We start from the raw sequence: 20,942 nt of genomic DNA, 5'->3' as shown, positions 1-20,942 counted from the left end.
TGCAACCAGGACAGTCAAAATAAGGTACTGCCTGGTTTAAAAAGGGATACAGCTTCCTTGGAAGAGGGATGGTTTTCTATGGCCTTGCATACAATAATTGATAAGCAGATTGCTCATTAAACAGATTATGGACATGCAGTAAGGCTTTTGCTTGCTGTACAGAAAATCAAAGAGGGTCCTAGATACATTCTAATACTTCAAAGAGTGGACAACACAAGCATTTGCTTTTGTATGAGTGAATAATCTTATATAGTGCATGATAACTTAGGATAGATGGCTGGCATTGTTTTAATCTATGTTAAATTGATGGCATTTTAGCTCAATCTATAATAGGTATTTCATGCTTAAAAAGAAACATGAATATCTATTTGTTCTATTCAGTGATCAGATCTCAACCACTCTCATCACTCTTCAGTACACATGCTGAAAATGAAATGGAATTGAGCTGTGACTCCAGAGACTGGTTCCTTCTATTTAGGTATGTCATTATTCACCTGATACTTCGGGTGGGTGTTGCTTTTTCTCTTAATTTCAATAGAGTAGGGGAAAAATGATTAACAATATTTTCTTAAGTTTATAAATATGGCTAAAGTACAATACGTTTAAGTTCTACTTTCCAGAACTTTATCTTCAAAAGTCAATGCATCATTTACTAAATCTTAGTTTTCTACCACACATACATAAATATTATTTGCATCAAATAAACAGATTTAATAAGATTTTAAGCAGTTTTCTCCAACATAGACACCAGGTTTATGACTAATTATCGTTAAGGCTGTGGTTTTGTCACAGAGGTCACGGAATCCGTGACTTAATCCCTGGCAGCTGGGAGATGCAGGGACCCGCTGCCTCCCGCAGCAGCGGGGAGCTATAAGGTGCCCTCCACACACCTGAGGCAGCAGGCCCCCAATCTCTCGGGGGGCAAGGGGACCCCAGGCAGCTCCCCAGCTGCCATGGGGAGCTCTGCAGCTCCCCACTGTGGCGGTGGCAGAGGGATTCCCACAGCGCTCCCAGCCTCTGGGGAGGGGGTAGGGGGACCCTGTAGCTCCCCTCCGCTGCTGGTGGCATAGGGACCCTGGAGCTCTGAGCCCCCACAGGTGGTGGGGACCCCAGATCTCTCAACCACCCCGCAGCTGCCCAATCCCTTCCCATTTTGTCACGGATATATTTTTAGTAAAGGTCAAGGACAGGTCATGGGCTTCCATGAACTTTTCTTTATTGCCTGTGACCTGTCTCTGACTTTTACTAAAAATATCCATGACAAAATCTTAGCCTTAATTATTGTTCATACTCTTTGCTCTGTAAGTGACATTTTTCAAGCATCAAGCTAATGATTTCACTTTGTTTTCAAAGGAACACTATTCAGGAGTAAACATGAACAGTAAGAAGCAAATCTCTAGAGGCAGGTATATATCAGTGTGGAGATAACGAGGTTAGTGCTAGCAGAGCACCTCACCCTCCCTGATTGAACTAACCTCGTTATCTCCACACTGATATATACCTGCCTCTAGAGATTTCCATTACTTGCATCTGAAGAAGTGAGGTTCTTACCCACGAAAGCTTATGCTCCCAATACTTCTGTTAGTCTCAAAGGTGCCACAGGACCCTCTGTTGCTTTTTACAGATTCAGACTAACACGGCTACCCCTCTGATACATGAACAGTAAGAAATACTAGATAAAATAAAACTACACTTCAAAAATTGAAAGCAATGGAATATTAAAAAAGACCGATCTCCACAATATAAACAAACACTCCATATGCTGCTATATTGTCACCTCCTGTACTCAGGTCTTAAAAAAAATGAAAACACTTCTTAAGTTTTGTGAAGGACAGACCTACCACATGACACTCATGTCTAAGTGAGAGAGAGTGCAAGATCTTTTCCCCATAGAATAATCTTTTATAGGTGCACTGGGCTGTGATCAAGATCCCTGGTCTCTTCTCCTCCACCAAGCACTATATTTCTATGCTGTTCACACTCCTGCTTATGGTCCAAGGCCTTGTTTCCAGGGTTCGAGTACTCCTTGGCACAATGGGACCAAATTCTGTGTCAAGCACCCCTAAATCCTGTGGCAACAACCTCTAAATTATACAAATTAAATAATTTGTATAACATGCCTCCTGAAGCTGCAGAAAGCTTGGCAATTATGCCAGCGGCACAAGAAAAGAACAGAGAAAGGGAACCGTACAATATATTGCACCAATCCTGGAAAAAGATCCACTGACTCATGTGGGGCCCTGGGGCTGTGCATGGGTGAATCCCTTTTCAGGACTAGGATTTATGGACAACATGAATTTTGACAGCAGGCCACAAATCCTGTACTGTCAATCAGCTAAAAAGCAACAACTTCAACAAACCTGAAGATTGAGTTAGCCCACCGCACTACGATTATGGTGCTGATCCTGCAATTAGATCCATGCAGGGAGGACCATATGCCTTTGTCAAGGCCACTGAAGTCACAGAGGGTCTGTATGGGCACAAAGGCCCACGCTTCCCAACTACAGGATCAAGACCTAGAGATTTTATAATGGAAAGCTGAACAATTTTTATTCATTTAGAGAGAATGACAGTTGACGGCTGTCACAATTTCATTTTTAAAATACACTGTTGGGTTAAAATATTTTTAGAAATAGATTTGTCGTCTTCCCGGTAACACCAACACCATCATAGATAACCAAGACGACAAGTAAAAAACCTAAATTTATTTTTCAACATTTATGCTGTTTGCTTTCTGCATCTCGCTTAACTTGATCAAGACAGACTAGTCAGTTTCACTTTTGGAATCTCATACACTAGCAGATTCCCAGCACTTAAGCTTTAAAGCAAAGAGCTTCCCCTCCAAATTATATGCATGGTAACCTTGTAGATAACCTTGGTTATGTAAGGATAAACTGACGCATTGTGTGTGTGTGTGTATATATATTATATGGTATTATAAAATTCAATCTTGAGCCCCCTACACATGGGTTTTGTCCTAGTTTACCATTTATGACCTCCATCTTTCTTTTGGAGAAGTTGTTGTACAGTCCTAGTTTTGCACAATTGTTCTAAAAATGGAATTAGTAAAGTTTGTTATTTCTGGTGTTCTTCAAATATTTGTTTTTAACAAAAGTTTAGAAGGAGTAGAATTCTAGAAGTCAATCATATTCAAACAAAATTTAATATTTTTCTAGTTGTTAGACCTTCTGAAACCCTCAACTTTTTTTAAAATTAAGCATATGAACCAAAAGCAAAAACAAATCCCAACTGCTATTAAAGTCAGCTTTCTCTAATTAGATTTTTCTGATCATGTACAAGTAGCACCACCTTGTGTTAGATATGCACAACTTATGGATGTTAAATTTACTGTTAATTAGAGCTGGGAAAATAACTTTTTTTTAATTCAATGGCAGTTGTAAAAAAAATGGAAGAGATTCAGTTTGGGCTGAATACACTGTTTTGCATTGGGTATTTTTAATAAAAGCAAAAAAAATGAAAGGCTAGATTCACAAATGAAGAGGAGGTGGTATCCCTCAGAACCAACAGCCCAGTGGTTAGAGCACTCACCTCTGGAACAGGGACTGGAACCCAGGTATGCTCCCTAACCCCTGAATATATTCATACTCCCTTCTCCCCACCCCTAGCCCAATGGCTATTCAAGTATTTTATACTAAGACCAACAGCTTCAACAGAATGAGATAATCCCACTCCAGAATACTCTATAGCTTGGTGGTTAGGATACTCGCTGGGCTGCAACAGATCCTAGTTCAAATCCCTCCTGAGAAGGGATTTGAACGCAGGGCTCCCCCATCCCATTTGAGTGCCCTAGCAACTGGACTATTGTGCATATGGGTGGAGGAGGCATGTTGTAATTACTGGGCCTAGAAGTTTACCCTAACAGTGAGCTCAACTGTAGAAAATGAGTGTGTGACGTTCATAAGAAGTCTGACCAAATACAGCCATTATGATGTTATTTTGTAATGATACTAAAAGAAGTGAGGCTGAGGGGGAAGAATTATCGTACTAATCTGTATACAAACAACATTTAATAAGTTATAGATTAGTAGTAAATCATTTATTCATGTTACTTACACTAATATAGGCTTCCCAGATATCCTAGGATGCCTTAGAACTTCAGTCATGGTCTCTTTCGTCTCTTCCATTCTCTCTGTGTCACTGGAATCCACAACAAATATTATCCCATATGCCTCAGCATAGTAATTCTTCCAGATGCCTCGTATTCGTTTTCCACCTCCTAAGTCAAAGATAGTGACTTCAAACCTTCCCTGTTTAAGGTCAATTTTAGAAAATCCAACTGTTGGAGCTACATCTTCAGGAGACTCTGTCAAATCATAAAGAAAATATTTGGTGAAAGATTCATTTAGCTATAACAATTTCATTTATTTTATGATTTATATGTCAAAATTCAGAGTCTAAGCCCATACAATTAAAATGGCCAACTCGCTTCTAATTACATGTTTTAGATGGAAAACAAGTTTACAACCTTAATTCCAGATTAACATGTGCTGCTGTATGAGAATTACCTTGTCTTTAAAGTTTGTTTGGGCTTTTTTGTTTTGTTTTGTTTTTTTTTTTTAAGACCCAGGAGCTCTTGGGAATTCCTCCCTGTGGGGTACCCTCAAGCCCTTTCACCACCACCCCTCCGGGGAAGAGCTGAGAAAGAAAAGAAAGGAAATCAGCTGTTGCCACCAGCTAATTAAACAACATATGCACAAACCTCTTAGGACCCAAAAATCCTAATCCTCTGCTTAAAAAAAGGTAAATTTTATTAAAAACAAAAAGAAAGAAAATACATCTGGAACCTAGACTATTGTTAGATTTAAAAAGAGCAAATATAATAATTAAGCATGAAGAATGGTTTTCTTGAGGTCCAGCTTAATGATTACAAGCAAAACAAAAGCATTTCGGGGTTAGCACAGAGAAGTCCACAAGCCATAAAGAAATAAAAGAGATAAACCTAATTGCGTCTTCCTAGACATCTCTTGATCTATTTACATATCTGGGGTTTCAAATTAGTAGTTCCTAGGTATGATTTAATGATTTTTCATACCTGGTGCAAGCTTTTACAGCATGCTCCAGCCCTGTCCCTGCTCTCTGGGAGAATTACCACAGACACACAAAAGGGGAGTCTTGTTTCAGTTTTAAAAAGTTCTAGCCTTCCCATTGGCTCTTTTGGCTTCCTTTTACCTATGCATGCAGTCAGACTTTTTAACCCTTTACAGGTAAAGAAAGTAGAGAACAGCTACCAAGAGGGATTTTATAGCTAACTGGCTGGCTGGGTGTCCATAAAAGGGAGCTACCCTTCTCACTTTCCAGCTCCTCCCTTGGAGGGAGCTAATTAGATTTACGTGCACTGCTACATGGAGCCAAGCAACAGAGGGTTGTGGAGCGACAGCTGGAGTCCAGCTTGCAACCAGAGAGCAGGAAGAGTCAGAAGCAGCAGCCTGAAGAACTCTGCAGCAGCTGAGGTTTGTGAAACTAGAAAGATGAAGCAATTAAATGGGTACAAGCACCCTCCCTCACTGTCACACCAGGGAATGGCAATTCTGAGCCAGACCACTTAGACAACATCATAGGAGCCAAGACCCAGGCTGCACAACCAGGATACATGGAAAGTATAGCGAAAAAATGTTATCTTCAAAAACAGCAGACAAATTTTATGCTGAATATTTTCAACTATGAGCCATAATTGTGTGTGTTTGTGGGGGAGGCACAGTGAGAACTAAGGGTATTTTTCATGGTCGCAGAACAAGTTAATGTTGATGCAGAATTTTAGAGGCTGCCGCCGCAGAATTTAGTCCCATTGTACTGTGAAGTACAGAGGGCCCAGATTATGATGGACGGTCTTTTCTGTGAAAATTTCCTCGCAGACGCCTCATAGCAAATCTTTGCCCACTGTGCTGGCTGGTCCATGTATTGTGAGTTCTGCGAGTCAAAATACATTAAGGTGCATATATTTGGAATACATGTGCATTACAATGCACTCAATTAAAACTATGTTCACTATCCAATAGTATTAATGACCCCCCACGCATAACTAAACAATTAGCTACTATCAACCCTAAAAACTAATTGAACGCATTCTCCTCCATCAGGTCAGTTGAGAAAAACAAATGTGACATTTCTAGGCCAAGCTGTTTTCACAACAAAGCATTAAGAAACTTTCAACAGAGTCAGAATCTCTTAATATGGAACCCCATAGTGGAAATATCTAGTCCATTTTGGTTCCATCTTTCTAGAAAGAGTTTATCCTGGAAGAGGACCTGTCAAATTTTGAGGAAAATCAGTTCGTTTTGCTGATGGAGGTGTTAGTATCAGTGCTGAAACAACGGCAGATTAAATATTAACTATGGATTCACTGTCTTTAAAAAAAAAGATCCAGAAGGACAGAATGGGGGAAAAAGTCTTCATAACCTCATTTACACCTGATAAATCCATTGATTTACTGACCCTCAACTAGCATTTTGGGGCAGAGAGTTTGTCTTTATACCTGTCAGTATATTGCATAGCACACCCTAGATGCTAAATTAAATGCACACAGCTGGAAAAACCTTCCACTACCTCAAACACAAAGTTACACCAAACATTTGTCTTTAAAAGCACCAATTTTATCCGATTCCAATTATGGCCTGCATGCATGTGCATTAATCAGTGGAGAGGGACAAGAGAAAATTCTCTCCAAAGCCAGCTGAGCTCTTGCTGTACAAAATGTCTAGAAAGTTGCTGGTGCTTTCCTGGTTATAAATGAGGATATAAAAATATATCATTAGAACCATCCTTTAAGTTATATACACACCATTTCCTTCTTTGGATTCCTTTCCTAATTATACTGACAGTCAATATCATAAAATAGGTTATACTTATAACATTGACTTTACATAAAGTTTACTGATGTATGCACATTGCGGTATATTTCATCAGAAAGCAATTTCTGTACAAAGAAATCAGATCTATTGATTTCTCTAACCTATGCTAATAAGTGAAATGCCTCATTAACCAGAAAAAACACTTTATATCTTTGCAATAATTCAAACAAAATTATGAGCTAGAATATCAGTCCTAAAAGAAGGCTGGAGATTTTTTCTCTCTTTCTGTCACAAAGCTAGCAATTTATAGTCAGCTCCTTCTCTAACAGAAACAGCATCTTACCCTATGAGGAAAAATATACATTGCATGTGCCAGAAAATGAACTACTGAATAACTTCCCACATTCTAAAAGACACGCATGGCCATTAGACATGAGCATGCACCCTCACACAGAGCAGATGTACACATGAATCATGATTGTGCACACACTTAGCCACACATTTCCCAGATGCAGGTTCACACAAACGGCACATGCACTTCGGTTCTCACCTCTTTGAAAATTTAGGCTTGGAATTTTAAAAAAGCCCAAGGTAATTCTGTGCTAACCTTCCACTGAATTTAAATGGGAATTGAGGGCCTAATTCCCTTCAGATCCCTTGACTCACTGAACTACGGTTTGAATTTTTACGATGGAGTCATCTGCAGGATTGGGGCCTATAGTCTCAAAGCAAGAAGCCCAAATAAAAGTCATTTTTAAAAGGGGCACCATAAACTCAGGTGGGTAGAATGAGGGGGGTTATAAAGTGTTATACATCATATAATTACAAGTGACATCACAGTTCAGGGCAACTGCACCCATAATCCCCTATATGGCCCAGCAGGAGCACTACCAGGCCAGGCTCCTCAGCCATCACCTCTCTTGAGTGGAGTCACATGTTTCTCTCCCTCTTGATGGGGGTACTTTGAGGCTGTACAGTTTCCTGACTATGCTGTGATATCCACAGCAAAAGAAAGACTGCCTACAGAGGCCTGTTTTTTCATTTCTTCAAAGATAATTACACAATAAAATTGCCACAGTTCTAAGTTACCACACAGCCCGTTATAAGCAAGCATATTTATTCTTAAGGTGAAAGCATTACAGAGAAAAACATTAAAAACAATAAAAGAACCTACAAGCATGCTAATGATCTTACCAAGGATCACTCCCTCACTCCAAAAAGGGTTATGTTTGGTTATTAGTCCTTCAAACCCCACGCAGGGTTTTTTCTTGTGGTCACAAGTCATCACAGCTTCAGCTCACAACCAGCTGATGTCTTATGTCATCAATGGGCCAAAAACAGACTTCCTACTTTTCCCTAAGGACTGAGGGCCCCACCTGGATGTGAGACCCTTTCTGTTTGCTGGATCAGAAAGAAGACCCTGAGTCAGTTTTAACTCAGGCTATTTATCCAAAATTCCTTTGACTGTTGGGCCCTGGAGAATTCAGTATGAACAAGCACAGGTAAGCCTCTTTCCAGTGGTGGAAGCTATCTGGGGGCGTTATGCCCTGAGTGAATGTGCCTAAGCACCTACCCAGCTCTGCCGTTTTTAGTTCCTGGAGGGTTGTGGTCCCTCCTCCAGCATATAAACACATACAGTCCCTCAATAGGACATTGACATTTTCATTTTTAATACAATCAACTCCTAAAATACTTAAACTTAATTCAATAAAGTTTGTCCAGGACACTGTCATAGTATTCTTAGGTGTTGTGGAAACTATAACTGAAATAGGATCTTTTCCCCACAATGTAGCTCTCTCTGCTTTTGACAGCAATTTTGTGTCATCTGTTTCCCTCTTTCCTTTGTACAGTCAGTTTTGCCCTTGTTTGGAATACCCATTTAAATAGAGGAACATAAAACCCCTTTCTAAATCCTTTTAAAGAGATTTAAGAATTGAGGTCATATCATTTAGGATTTTTTTTTAAGTTGGTCATTTTAAAAAAAGGTTTTGAGTTGACCATCATATTTAGTCTTAAAATACTTAGTTCAGAACTTCATATAAAGATTTACTGCTTACCTCCTTGGATTCCTTTCACTGTAGCAGTTTTACCAGCATTATCAAGTCCCACCATCACTAGTGTCACCTTCCTTCAGAAGAAAAAAAAAAAAAAAGATATTGCAAGGCTTTTTTCCCCTACTTGAACATTGTGTTGGACTTTTGCAAGTATTTGAATGCATAAATAACAAAGTTACCACAATGTTGTAAAACCAATAGGCTTCAAAATATCCAGTACCAGAGAGACTTATGTTTGTTTATTTGGTATTTAACATACAGCCAGCTAATCAAAGAGTTCAGCAGACTAAGTAATAAAGAGATAAGCTTAATACTGGGTGATAATATAATTTGAAAAGATACATATAAGACTTAATGATTTTGCCTTTCATTTCTATTTGTCTTTTGGAAATTGAATCCCAGGTACCATCAATTTGAATTCCATATTTTTTGGCATGGTTGTATTCTCTTTAATAATTACCATAACTTCCATTTCCCCCTTTTCCTACAAACTAAAACTAAAGCCCTATCCACACTGAGGATTTGATCATACTGCAACCATCAGTGTAGCTGCACCATTGAAATACTCCTTTCCTTGTCTGTAGTGTTATCCCAGTTGCAAGCAGAGTAATTTATGCTCTACCAGGCGAACAACAACATTGCCTGTGTACGCTACGTGTTCATACTGGTATAGCTATATCAATGTCTAACCAAGGCAAATCCCCAAGGCCATAATGAAGGTATTCATTCCTATCAATGAGCAATACATCAAATATGTCACTTGTGCTGTATCCCTGTTAAATTCACATACCACAGAGAGAGGGGGTGTTAGAATTATTTAAAATTACAGCAATGAGGAAATATACTTTCATTACTTTCTCAATAATTCAAGTGAGCTTGAACGGATTTGTGAAAACAAAAGACAAAAAACAGAAGCTTTTGCAACCAACACCTTCGCTAATCTCATTTTAAAAATAGGTAAAACTGACATTTTGGCATAGTTGGGTGGCAAGTCCTCAAATTACACTAATTAAGGGGACACTAAATAAAACATGATTATTTCCAATCTCTTTCAGAATATGATAGCATTTTGTGACAAACTAAGTTTGTGAAGCTGCACACCAATTTCTTCAGGGCATCCAGAAGGGCAAGAGGAGGTAGTGCAAGAGGTGTAGAGCAGGATCACAATGAATTCCAGTGGTGGCAATAAGCAGCAACCAAACAAATCAAGTGAAAGAAGCAGAAAAAAGTCTGCAAGCATTTGTCAGATAAGTGGCAGACTTATGTGATCCATTTGACAAGCTTGGATTCTGCAGAATCCATATTTTTAAAATTAAGTTTCTAGCTCTCAAGGCTGTCAAGAAATTCTTCCAAGGTACACCAAATATAAACAAATATGGTGTTCTCCTGTGTCTGGAAACGGACAATCCAAAACAATGGCTCTGAGAGGTGTCAGCAATCCCATCCAAGAAAAGGGGAGACTAAAACCAGGAAGAAAGATGGGGAAGGAAAAGAAACAGAGGGGAGAAACAACAGTGGTCCCAAATGTGAGAATACTCTACCAGAATGCTGACTGTAACAATGAGACAGTTAAATAATGATGATTACAACTAACATTTCATAAAGGCCATATTCCACCCTTGATCTTTGTTCAAAACTCTCAATGATATAACATCTGCTGTGGATGAAGGGTAGTATATCTACCCTTTAATGTATATCCCTCCACACGGACAATAATTAAAAACAAAATCCAGAATGAGTTTGACAGCCCTACATTACACATTTTAAGTCACTGCTCTTCTCTGTCCCAGTTCCCAACATTAGTCCACACAAAAGGGAAAAGTAAATATTTTGAACTTCACGAATTCTTTCAGTCAGAAAGAAATTACCTGAGTAACTGATCATTGGTTTGTGTTTTGTTTTTTAAAACTCAAAAAACATCTGAATTTCTCTCAAAGAAAAAACAATTATGCACCTTAGGTTTTGGTCTTTTATCTAAAAAAAATAATAATAAAGTAAAAAATCAGGTTTTACCAAAGGGTAACTAAGAAGAAAAGTAAGACAGACAAAATGGTAGTATGGAGTAACCCTGGACATATAGTACAATACCTAGAGCTCTTGAGGTTCTTTGGGATGAAAGCCACTGCAGAAACATAGAATACTCTCATTTGCTTAATCGTACCTGACAGGCTCCCGCCACCGTTTTAACCAGTTACAGCAATTGGCCATCAGACTAAACATCCCTCTTCGCCAGCCATCCAGGGCCAAGGAAGCTACTGAAATTGTGTGTGGACAGGTCAGAGAACTCCAGTGAGAGACAAGAAGGTGGAGGAGCAAAGAGCACCAGCTCGGGTGCAGTCTTGTCACTAGTAGCAATGAAGAAAACAAAACAAAGAACACAGTCAGTCCCCAAGCGTAACCAAAGCAAATTTTCTTTCCCTTATCGGGAAGAGCCACCCTGCTTAGAACCACCCCTATCCTAAGGCTCTGTTTACACTGAGCATTAGCCCCTATTTCAGACATCTGTGAAGTGCTAAATTAGTGTGGACAAGGAAATCTGCAACTTGCACCAATAGGATTTACCCAGTTTTCAAGCAGAGACAAACCCTAGGGTACAAATTGCAGCTTTCTTGGATGACCCATCACACAGCTATGCTGATGGCTGAAATCAGTGATAATTCCAAGTGTAGTCACGATCTAAAATCTTAATGGAAGGAGCATCAGCATATAGGCCTCGGGAAAAGGAGATGGAGCTATTTTTAAATGTAAACTTACAAATTGGCCTGGCTTCTGATTGCTTATCTACCCAGATTTGGAGACTTAAGAGTAGTCTCAGATGCTTCCTCTTCCCCATCTGCTTTGCCAGTGCCAATTTTTATGGGATTTACAATCCGATTTCCCTGTTTGTTTTTTGGACCGACAGGGGAATATTTCTCTCTCCAGTGTTGCTGTGTAAAACACCCACACAGAGGCAACTGATTATACACTGATTATACATAAAGCTTATGCCCCAATACATTTGATAGTCTCTAAAATGCCACAAGGACTCCTCATTGTTTCTGCTGATACAGACTAACAGGGCGACCACTGTGAAACCTGATTATACACAATAGGCAGTCAAATGCAAAGTAAACAAAAATTTAAGAATGGTCTGATTTCAAGGTAGAATGATCTTAGGTGCTATAAACAACAGTAGGAGACAAGTGTGATTTTTAAATTAAGTGTCCCTTCAAGTTTGTTTATGCTGCTGGGACAGAAGAGTCTACCACATCTAATTAAATTAACCAGAGTAGCTTTCCTATTATCTAGTGGCTGATATGGAAGAGTATGGGAACCACCCTTCCTAATACCACCATTTCTCTCTCCACTAGACTCAGCAGCAGCATGCTGGTAAGAAGCCCGTATCTCTGTCACCAGCTTCTGGGAAGCACAAGTATCCTGGGATTACTATCAGGAAACTGTCCTCAGAATCTGCTCAAAGATGCTGACTCTAATCCCAGACTCTGACTAATGAGGCTTCAAATTTATCAGCTGCTTATCTGATTGCTTGGAGACAGATTTGTCTCCCCAAACATTCCAAAGTTTTCCAGGGGTGGAAGGAGTGCCTCTACAACCACACTCCTTCCATAGCTTCTTGGCTGCTGGTGGAAGGAAGTCTTCAGTAAAATAGTCCTCTCCCAGTCCGTCTCTTCCTCCCTCATCAATAACTACATCACCTATTTTTGCTACTGCTCATGGCTCTCCCAGAGAGTAGCATGAAACCAGTAGTTCAGGGGTTCTCAAACGGGGGATCGTGACTCCTCAGGGATCACAAGGTATTACCTGAGGGGTCACGAGCTGTCAGCCTCCATCCCAAACCCCACTTCACCTCCAGCATTTATAATAGTATTAAATATTTGGGGGGGGGGAATTAATTTAAAGGGGGGGTCACACTTGAGGCTTGCTGTGTGAAAGGGGTCACCAATACAAACATTTGAGAACTACTGCAGTAGTTCTTGATGGCTTCTCTGCTGCCTACAGGGGTTTGAATGTCAACTGCAAAACAGAGCAGAACCTTGTTAGTTTCACTCTGCTGTTGCTGCTCAGCAAAGCTACAAGCAAACGCAAAGGACTGGAACCCAAATAAGCGGCTCTCTCTTTCACCTTCAGGACAAGCATATGAGATATAAATGTAGGCAAATCATTATCAGGAAAAAATACTATATCTATGAACAAAGTCACATAGTGGAACAAAATTAAAATACATGTTTATGTATCTTCATAGTGTAGGGTAAAACTGTTTTTAGGTAAACCACCATCATGTCTTAGATTACCAAACAATTTTTGCCTTTGATGTGGTGAGGCTTTGGGTGGGGAATTTTCTTCCCAAGACAACAGTCTGATCTCTCACTTATAAATTAATTAAAAAAAAAAAAAAACACACCAAGCCTTTAAAAATACCACTCCCCAAGAAGTGTTCTAATTTAATCACATTTGGCTCCATATTTATTACATGCCTTGCATGACTTTTCTTAAATTTGAATTTTAGAGGAGGGAATGGGATTATTTTAGTTGTATTTTATTTTGAACAAAACCTCACAGTGGCTTCAACAGTAAAAGCTTTTTCGGCAAAAATTTTAATACTATTCCTACCCGTGAAAACTAACTTAACAGGTGTACAAAATAAGAAGGAACACTACTGTGCTATGAGACAGTAACAGACAGGACTACTACAAATGATAGTCGAACCACTAAAAGTTGTTCTTCTGTAATGCAAAGTTACTGCATAAACAGTAGTTCAAACGGATCCATGCATCTGCAGCAGTGTCCAGCAACCGCTCTGCAGACAGGTCTGGTCTATTGGTCTCTTCCACCCTGAGAAGAGATTTTCTTCCTGGTGGTACCAAAGATCCACTCTACTCCCTCTAGAGATTTAATATGTTGTCTGCACTGTTCTCCTGGCCAGGTCGGTGCCAGACTATTAGAGAGACAAGGTAGGGAAGATATTTTTTTTCCATTGGACCTACTTCTGTTGATGAGAGGGGAGACAAGCTTTGGAGCCACACAGTGCTCTCTCTCCCAGACCTGAAAGAAGAGCTCTGTGTAGCTCCAAAGCTTCTCTCTCACCAATAGAAGTAGGTCCAGTAAGAGATATTACCTCACCCACCTTGTCTCACTGCAGACGTAATAGTCTGCCCAAGGCTTTGCCCACAGACTTCTCTTCCACGACTGAAGCAACCCGCCTTTGGCCAGGAAGACACTCGGGCTACGCCCCACCACCCAGGGGAATGATGCGCTAGAACTCCCTGGCCTGGCCCCCTCCCCTCCGCCCCAGCCCCAGGCTAACGCTCCCGGCAGCAGACACCAGCGAGCCCACCCAGCGTCGGTCAGGGCTCCCCGTGTCTCGGCCAAGCTCCCCGCACATGAAGCTGGGACGCGGCTCAGGCACCTTTCCGCTCGCTGGGAGAACGGGGCCCGCGGGCACCGCGAACGAGCCCGGGCAACCCCGGCCCTGACATCAACGGTGGCGCGCAGGAGCGAGGGGACCCGGGGCAGGGACCAGTCCCCGGGCGGGGAGCGGGGGGGGTCAGAGACTCCAGCCAGGCGCTCGCGGCCACCCCGTTACCTGGCGCTCAGCAGCGGGGCGAGGCGACGAAGCCGCGTAGGCGCCTGTAGCCCCGCCCGCCGGCTGCTCCCCGCGCGCGCCCCCTGCCCCCGCCATGAGGGCCCCGGAAGGGGGAGGGGGAGGCCGCGTTCGAGTCCGTAGCTCCGCTCAGAACCGGCTCCTCCGGGCCCAACGAGGCCACCGTGGTGGCACGTGACCGACTCTCCCCCGCTCACGTGACTCCCCCCCTCTACGCTCGCCCATTGGCTGGGGTCGGGGCCACATGGAGAACGCTACAAGCGAGGAAGAAGGGTAACGTAACTAGGATGGTAACCCATGGTTACCGGGAAGGGGGCGGGGCCACCGTGTTAGCCAAAACGAGGGGGCGGAGCTGTGGGAGAGCCAATCGGGAGCGTGGGGATTTTTGTTGATTAACGAGGGGGGGCGACTCCAGCTTCCAGCCCATTCACCCCTTTGTAGCCTCCTAACATCGGCCTGCGCCCCCCCTCCCACGCTCAGCAGGGCTCGCCCCATCCCTGCAGAAGGACCACGGTGTCCTCGGGGTGCCTGGCTGAGGACTGGGGGAGCTGTGCCTGGTGTCCCCGGGGAGGTGTCTGGCTGGGGAGCGGTGCCTACTTGGGATATTACCAAGAAGTGAGGATTTTACTCACGAAAGCTTATGCCCAAATAAATCTGTTAGTCTTTAAGTTGCCACCAGACTCCTTGTTGTTTTTGTAGATACAGACTAACACGGCTACCCCCTGATACTTGATACCTAGCTGTACAATCTGGACTGTTGAACATCTGTGTCCCCTCAACTCTCCAACCTGGGGTGTCTTTTGCACTGTTTTGCGGTGAGAGTAACCACTCCTGGTCTGCTCACACACTGCCTTCAGCATCTAAGTTACTTGGCTCCCAGTTATAGTCTAGGAGTGATATAGCCAGCCACCCTTGCATTACACTGCATGACAACCTCAACAAATTCCCAGTCCTAGACTTTCCCCCAGAAATGTACTTTTTCTACTGCCCAGCTCTCTCCTGGACAACACAAAATTATATAAAGTCTGTCATTTCATTAATAGAAAATGATGTGCACATCCGATGTTATCCCAAATGGAGTTTCCCAAACGCTTCAATCCAAACACACCGCTTTAGATAAAATGATAAAACAAGTTTATTAACTACAGAAGGATAGATTTTAAGTGACTACAAGTAATGAGCCATAACTGTAACTGTAAAACACAATTAATGCTTAAGTTAAGCTAAATGAATTCAAACTCTTACCCATTGTCCCAGCAGTTTTACTGGCTGAATTTCTTTCAATGCCCCAGTTCAATGCTGCTTCCTTTGTTCTTCAGGTATTGTGGATGCCATGGGCAGAGAGAAAGGGCTTCATTTGGAGCATCTGTCCTCCCTTCTTATAGTTCTTTCAGAGAGGTGTCTGGCTGGGGAGCTGTGCCTGGTGTCCCTGAGGGGGTGTCTGTGGCTGGGGAGCTGTGCCTGGTGTCCCTGGGGAGATGTCTGGCTGGGGAGCTGTGCCTGGTGTCCCCGGGGAAGTGTCTTGTCGGTGCCTGGTGTCCTTTGGGGTGGTTGTGTCTGTGACTCAGAACTGTGCCTGGTGACTACCCACAAGGGAGTGTCTGTGGCTGGGCAGCTGTGCCCCGTGTCCCCAGGGAGGTGTTGGGCTGGGGAGCTGTGCCTAGGGTTGCCAATCCTCCAGAATTGTCCTGGAGTCTCCAGGAATCAAAGATTAATCTTTAATTAAACATTATGTCATGTGATGAAATCTCCAGGAATTTGCCCAACCCTACCTGTGCCTGGTGTCCCTAAGGGGTTGTCTGTGGCTGGGGAGCTGTGCCTGGGGTCCTTAAGGGATTGTCTCTGGATGGGAAGTTGTGCCTGGGGTCCCTAAGGGCTGTCTGTGGCTGGGGAGCTGTGCCTGGTGTCCTCTATCCCGGGACTGGGAGTGTCTGCCTGAGCTGAACCTGGTGTGTGGTGCCCCAGCGGAGGTGTCCGTCCCTCTCTGTATCTGGGTGGGAGAGCTAAGAGCTGGTCAGAAAACATTGATGAAAGTGAACTTTTTGCAGGCTACTGTTTTACTTTATGCGATTTCTTTCTCTCCCCCCCCCCCCCCCCCCCCCCGCCGCTTTCCGGGCAGCTGTAAACCAGCGCTTGGCGCTCAGCAGCCTCCTGGCTCTGGCGGCCCTGTAAGCTTCGCGCATCCTGTTTATGCTCCATGAGAAACACTCAGGAATGTTTCCTGGAAGTGTCCAGCCCCCCCCCCCCCCCCCGCCCCCCCCCCCCCCCCCCCCCCCCCCCTTATCACTCCCTCCCCCAGCTCTCCAGGACGGCTGGAATCTGGCACCAGATCCCCTGCTGCTGCGGTGCTGCTATTTCACAGAAGCTGCAGGCACACAACAAACAGCAAAGCTCTGCTAACTAAGGCGACCTGTCTGCCCATATCTCGCCAGCACCAACCACACGTGCCTGGTAACCCCCTCCAGCTGCTTTCTGTAAGAATGAGGCTACTAGGCAGGCGCTGCGTCGCTTTCCACACTTGTTTGGTTGTGGTGATTGCTCTCTCAGAGGCCAGGACATGTAAGTAAATTCAGCAGCTTCAAAACTTAGGCAAAGTTCACACTTGCTTGTTTGTGTGAATAATTCGGGTTGGTTTTGCCCCTTCCCTTACCCCTTGTTATGCACAGCACCTGGAAACCTAGCACCTGGAAACTTACTGTGCATAACAAGGCGATGGTGGCAGCGGTCTATTAATCTATCAGGCTCCTAGATTGCAGTCGTAGAAAACAACATTACCGCTTTGTACGTTTGTGGAAATAATTTGCTGCTTGCCTGTTTTCTCCTGAGGACAGATCAAGTGCCATTGAGATAGAAGAATTCAGAGTGAGTTGGGCCATTAGCCGCCATTCGTGTCAAGTTCTCTTTGCCCCAGGCAGCAGAAAGAGAGGGATTTATTCTGAAAATGTGACAAGACTTCCAGTTTTTGCAATGGTAGCTCTAACTTCTCCCCCCGGTTTTTTACAGACAAAACAGACCCCTTATCATCTTTGTGCAATTCCTGAACTTTAAGCTTCAGCGTTGCTGTTTTTGTTTTTCTTCAAAATGCATTAATATGGTTGAGCAAACCAGACTCCCCGTACATTGTTTTAGCTAAATGCGGAGGTTACTTTTGTTGCAGAAACAGGTTTATGTTGCTGATGTTTTTAGCACTAAAAAATATGTAGTGCTGTGATTATTGGCCAGCTCTTAAGTAACCTCTAAATGAGGCTTGTTGAATTCAAGTTGGGGCCCTTCTTTGCTCATGGTCAATATTTTGAATATTACTTATTTCCAATGAATTGTTAATACAACTGTAGTGTTGAGAAAGTGCTTTGGTACAGACAATTTTTACATTTGACTTCTTATTCATTTGTTTTCTTAAGTCAAATGACTGTGGTCTGAAGGTTGCCTGAGCAGCATAACTTCAAATCTGATGCTTTGAAATTAGGCAGGATGCCACTGGTAGTGTGGATTAGATGAAAAGACATGTCCATATAGCCTTTTGTTAATGTAGAGAGAGAGGAAAAATATTCTAGAAGTAATGGGGGGAGGGGATCAGTTTGCACTCAGGTCAAACAGCCCTCTTTTGCTGGTGCCAGAGTAAGAACATTCACAGGGGAGTAATTTGGGGCACTAGCAGAATTAGAACCTTTAAAGTGTAAGCATGTTTATGACCTGTTTAATGATTAAGCAGTCAGAAAAAAACTAATATTTACCATTCAACCTTTTGCTTAAATGCTGTAGAAAATGAGCTTTCGTCATTCTCTCTTATTTTTGTGCAGAGCCTAAAAGAAACCCTTTTTTTCATATGCCTTTTTCTTCTTTGTTCATGCCTTCTTGCTTAGTTTTCTCTCTTCCCTTACACCCCCATTACATTACCCTCCCACTTATCTTTCCATGAACATTTATATTTGAAAATTAAAAGTGCCATCTAGGCTAGTATTCCAGTTCCGGCTCCAACCAATGTCAGGTGTTTTCAAAAGCATCCCCAATAATTCATCTTGTTGTTATGGACTCATTAAGTTTAAGGACAGAAGGGACCACCAGACCATCTAGTCTAACTTCCTTTATCTCACAGGCCACCACAACCACCCAGCACCTGCCTAAACCCAACAATTGTCATTTTACAGCCCACAAGTGACTAAACTATGATGTGCCACAGGCAGAGAGTTGGAGGGACTGAAGTATTCCCAGGCCCCTGTAATATCAGGGAATTCATCTTGCAATGGCAGAGAACTGTGTAATACTATAACCATCATGGAAAGTTTGCTTTTGTGTATGGCTGCTAATCGGTTTACGGTTTGAAGCATGCGGATGGCCAGTTCTTATAAATTTTGTTGTACGGAATAGCTTGCAGCGCTGTGAGCGAGTGTGCAGCACTGCAGGCACTGATTACACTTGCGCTTTACAGCGCTGCACTCGGGGGGGGGGGGCGTTTTCACACCCTTGAGCACAGCAAGTTGCAGCGCTGTACAGCGCCGGTGAAGCCAAGGCCAAAGTGTTGTCAGAAAATGCCAATGAGTTGAATTCAAAATATTTGGTGAAAACATCTCGGGTTTGCTAAACTTTCGTTGAATCACAGCCAGGATTCCATCAGAAACCTGCCCGGTTTCCTGGTGGGCTGCTTGGGACCCCAGGTCTTCCAGGGCTTGTGGCTCTGGGACAACTGTGCTACATGCACTGCCCCAGAGCCACAGACCCCGGGAGTCCTGGCAGCTACTGATTGAAATTGATACGATTCTTGTCAATTCCAACACTGCTTTGCAGCAGTGGTGAAACTAAAGTCAACATGATTCCTGTTAATCAACTGCTACTGGGGTCCTTACGAGCATATTTCATTTCAGAAATGCCCTCTGTCAGCATTGCCAAAACAAACAAAATTAAGAATTTCTGGTTCACTGGAAACTTAAAAAAGAAAAAAAAATGTTTAATTCTGAATTGGAATAAAACCAAATGTTGAAATATTTAAATTTCCTGATAACCAAAAATCCCAAATTTCAGCCAGCCCTGCTCCTCTTGTTCTTTATTATAAGAAAAAGTAAATTGGATCTCCCAAATGTCCCTCTGTGGACCTTTAATTATTTTGTATGACCTTGGGGGGAAAAAAGTTACATTAAAAACATTAAGGTTGCAAAGTCAACCCCTCAAAATGTAGGTAATGCCAGACTTAGCATTACTCATACAACCTTAATTTAGCATCCTCTTGCACATGCATTATGAGTAGGGCCCTACCAAATTCATGGCCATAAAAAATGCATCACGGATCGTGAAATCTGGTGTCCCGCTTTGAAATCTGGTCTTTTGTGCGCTTTTACCCTATACTATATAGATTTCATGGGGGAAAGCAGCATTTCTCAAATTGGGGGCCCTGACCCAAAAGGTAATTGCAGGAGGGTTGCAAGGTTATTTTAGGAGGGTCATGGTATCGCCACCCTTACTACTGCACTGCCTTCAGAGCTGGGCGGCTGAAGAGTGGCGGGTGTTGGCTGGGTGCCCAGCTCTGAAGGCAGTGCCCTGCCAGCAGCAGCACAGAAATAAGGGTGGCAATAGCATACATAGGCACTGACTCTGAAAAAAATTAATGGATGCTTAGGACCCACCGGCAGCCAGGTCCCCTTCTCTCCCCCAGCGCCCCCTGCCTTCCGCTGATCAACTCCTCCCCCTCCCTCCCAGTGCTTACCGCCAGCCATGATCAGCTGTTTCGCGGCATGCAGGAGGCTCTGGGAGGGAGAGGAGCAAGGATGGGGCATGTTCAGGGGACATGGGGCGGAGCAGGGGCAGGAAGAGGCAGGACGTGGTTGGGGTTTGGGGGGTGGCTGGGCCCAGAGGAAGCCGGCTCCTGTGATACCATACCATGCCATCCTTACTTCTGTGCTGCTGCTGGTGGCAGCTTTGCTTTCAGAGCTAGGCTCCCGGCTAGCAGCCGCCACTCTCCAGCTGCTCCGTTCTGAAGGCAGCACCACTGCCAGCAGCAGCACAGAAGTATGGGTAGCAGTACTGCAACCCCCCTAGAATAACCTTGCAACCCCCACTCCCCAACTCCTTTTTGGGTCAGAACCTCTACAATTACAACACTGTGAAATTTCAGATTTAAATAGCTGAAATCATGAAATTTACAATTTATTAAATCCTATGACCATGAAATGGACCAAAATGAACCATGAATTTGGTAGGGCCCTAACTATGAGGCAGTCTGTGCCTCTGCCTTTAAAGCCTTCCATCCTGTAGTCAGATCCACATGAGCAGACCTTTGCACCAAAGTCATGTGAACTCCATTCTAGCACATGGGTATGTCTGCACTGGTCCTATGGCAGTAGACTGTAAATTCTTCAGGGCAGTGGCTATATTTAATTCAGTATACTGGATGACAAAAAGTAAACTGTCAGTGCGAAACAGAGTAACAACAAATACCTGTTAAACTTGTTCAAAAGAAAACAATATTTTTCTTCAAATTTCAGA

At 43.1% G+C, this 20,942-nt stretch overlaps 2 protein-coding genes across 6 annotated transcripts in view; one reads left to right on the top strand and one right to left on the bottom strand.

The window, feature by feature from the left end:
• Positions 1-16,232, bottom strand: part of ARL13B (ADP ribosylation factor like GTPase 13B) — a 79,004-nt gene extending 62,772 nt beyond the window's left edge. For 2 of the 5 annotated variants that reach the window (XM_034791309.1, XM_034791294.1), the window contains exons 1-4: positions 14,271-14,290; positions 11,025-11,208; positions 8,867-8,937; positions 4,075-4,324 (exon numbers count right to left, since the gene is read on the bottom strand). In XM_034791309.1, the coding sequence (XP_034647200.1) occupies positions 4,075-4,324; positions 8,867-8,937; positions 11,025-11,083 (380 nt within the window). In that variant the 5' untranslated portion in view covers positions 11,084-11,208; positions 14,271-14,290. Of the gene's footprint in view, positions 1-4,074; positions 4,325-8,866; positions 8,938-11,024; positions 11,209-14,270; positions 14,291-14,447; positions 14,662-15,710 lie in introns of those variants that run through there. The other 3 variants (XM_034791300.1, XM_034791318.1, XM_034791287.1) reach the window with 3 other exon arrangements.
• Positions 16,233-16,765: 533 nt separating this feature from the next.
• PROS1 (protein S) overlaps positions 16,766-20,942 on the top strand; it is a 51,434-nt gene continuing 47,257 nt past the window's right edge. The window contains exon 1 of the mRNA XM_034791275.1: positions 16,766-17,024. Coding sequence (XP_034647166.1) covers positions 16,946-17,024 — 79 coding nt within the window. The 5' untranslated portion in view covers positions 16,766-16,945. The remainder of the gene's footprint in view (positions 17,025-20,942) is intronic.

This window comes from Trachemys scripta, chromosome 1 (genome assembly GCF_013100865.1).
Source record: "Trachemys scripta elegans isolate TJP31775 chromosome 1, CAS_Tse_1.0, whole genome shotgun sequence".
Taxonomy (NCBI): Eukaryota; Metazoa; Chordata; order Testudines; family Emydidae; genus Trachemys; species Trachemys scripta.
Note: the sequence above shows the minus strand (reverse complement) of the source record. Positions and strands in the feature narration are given on the sequence as shown.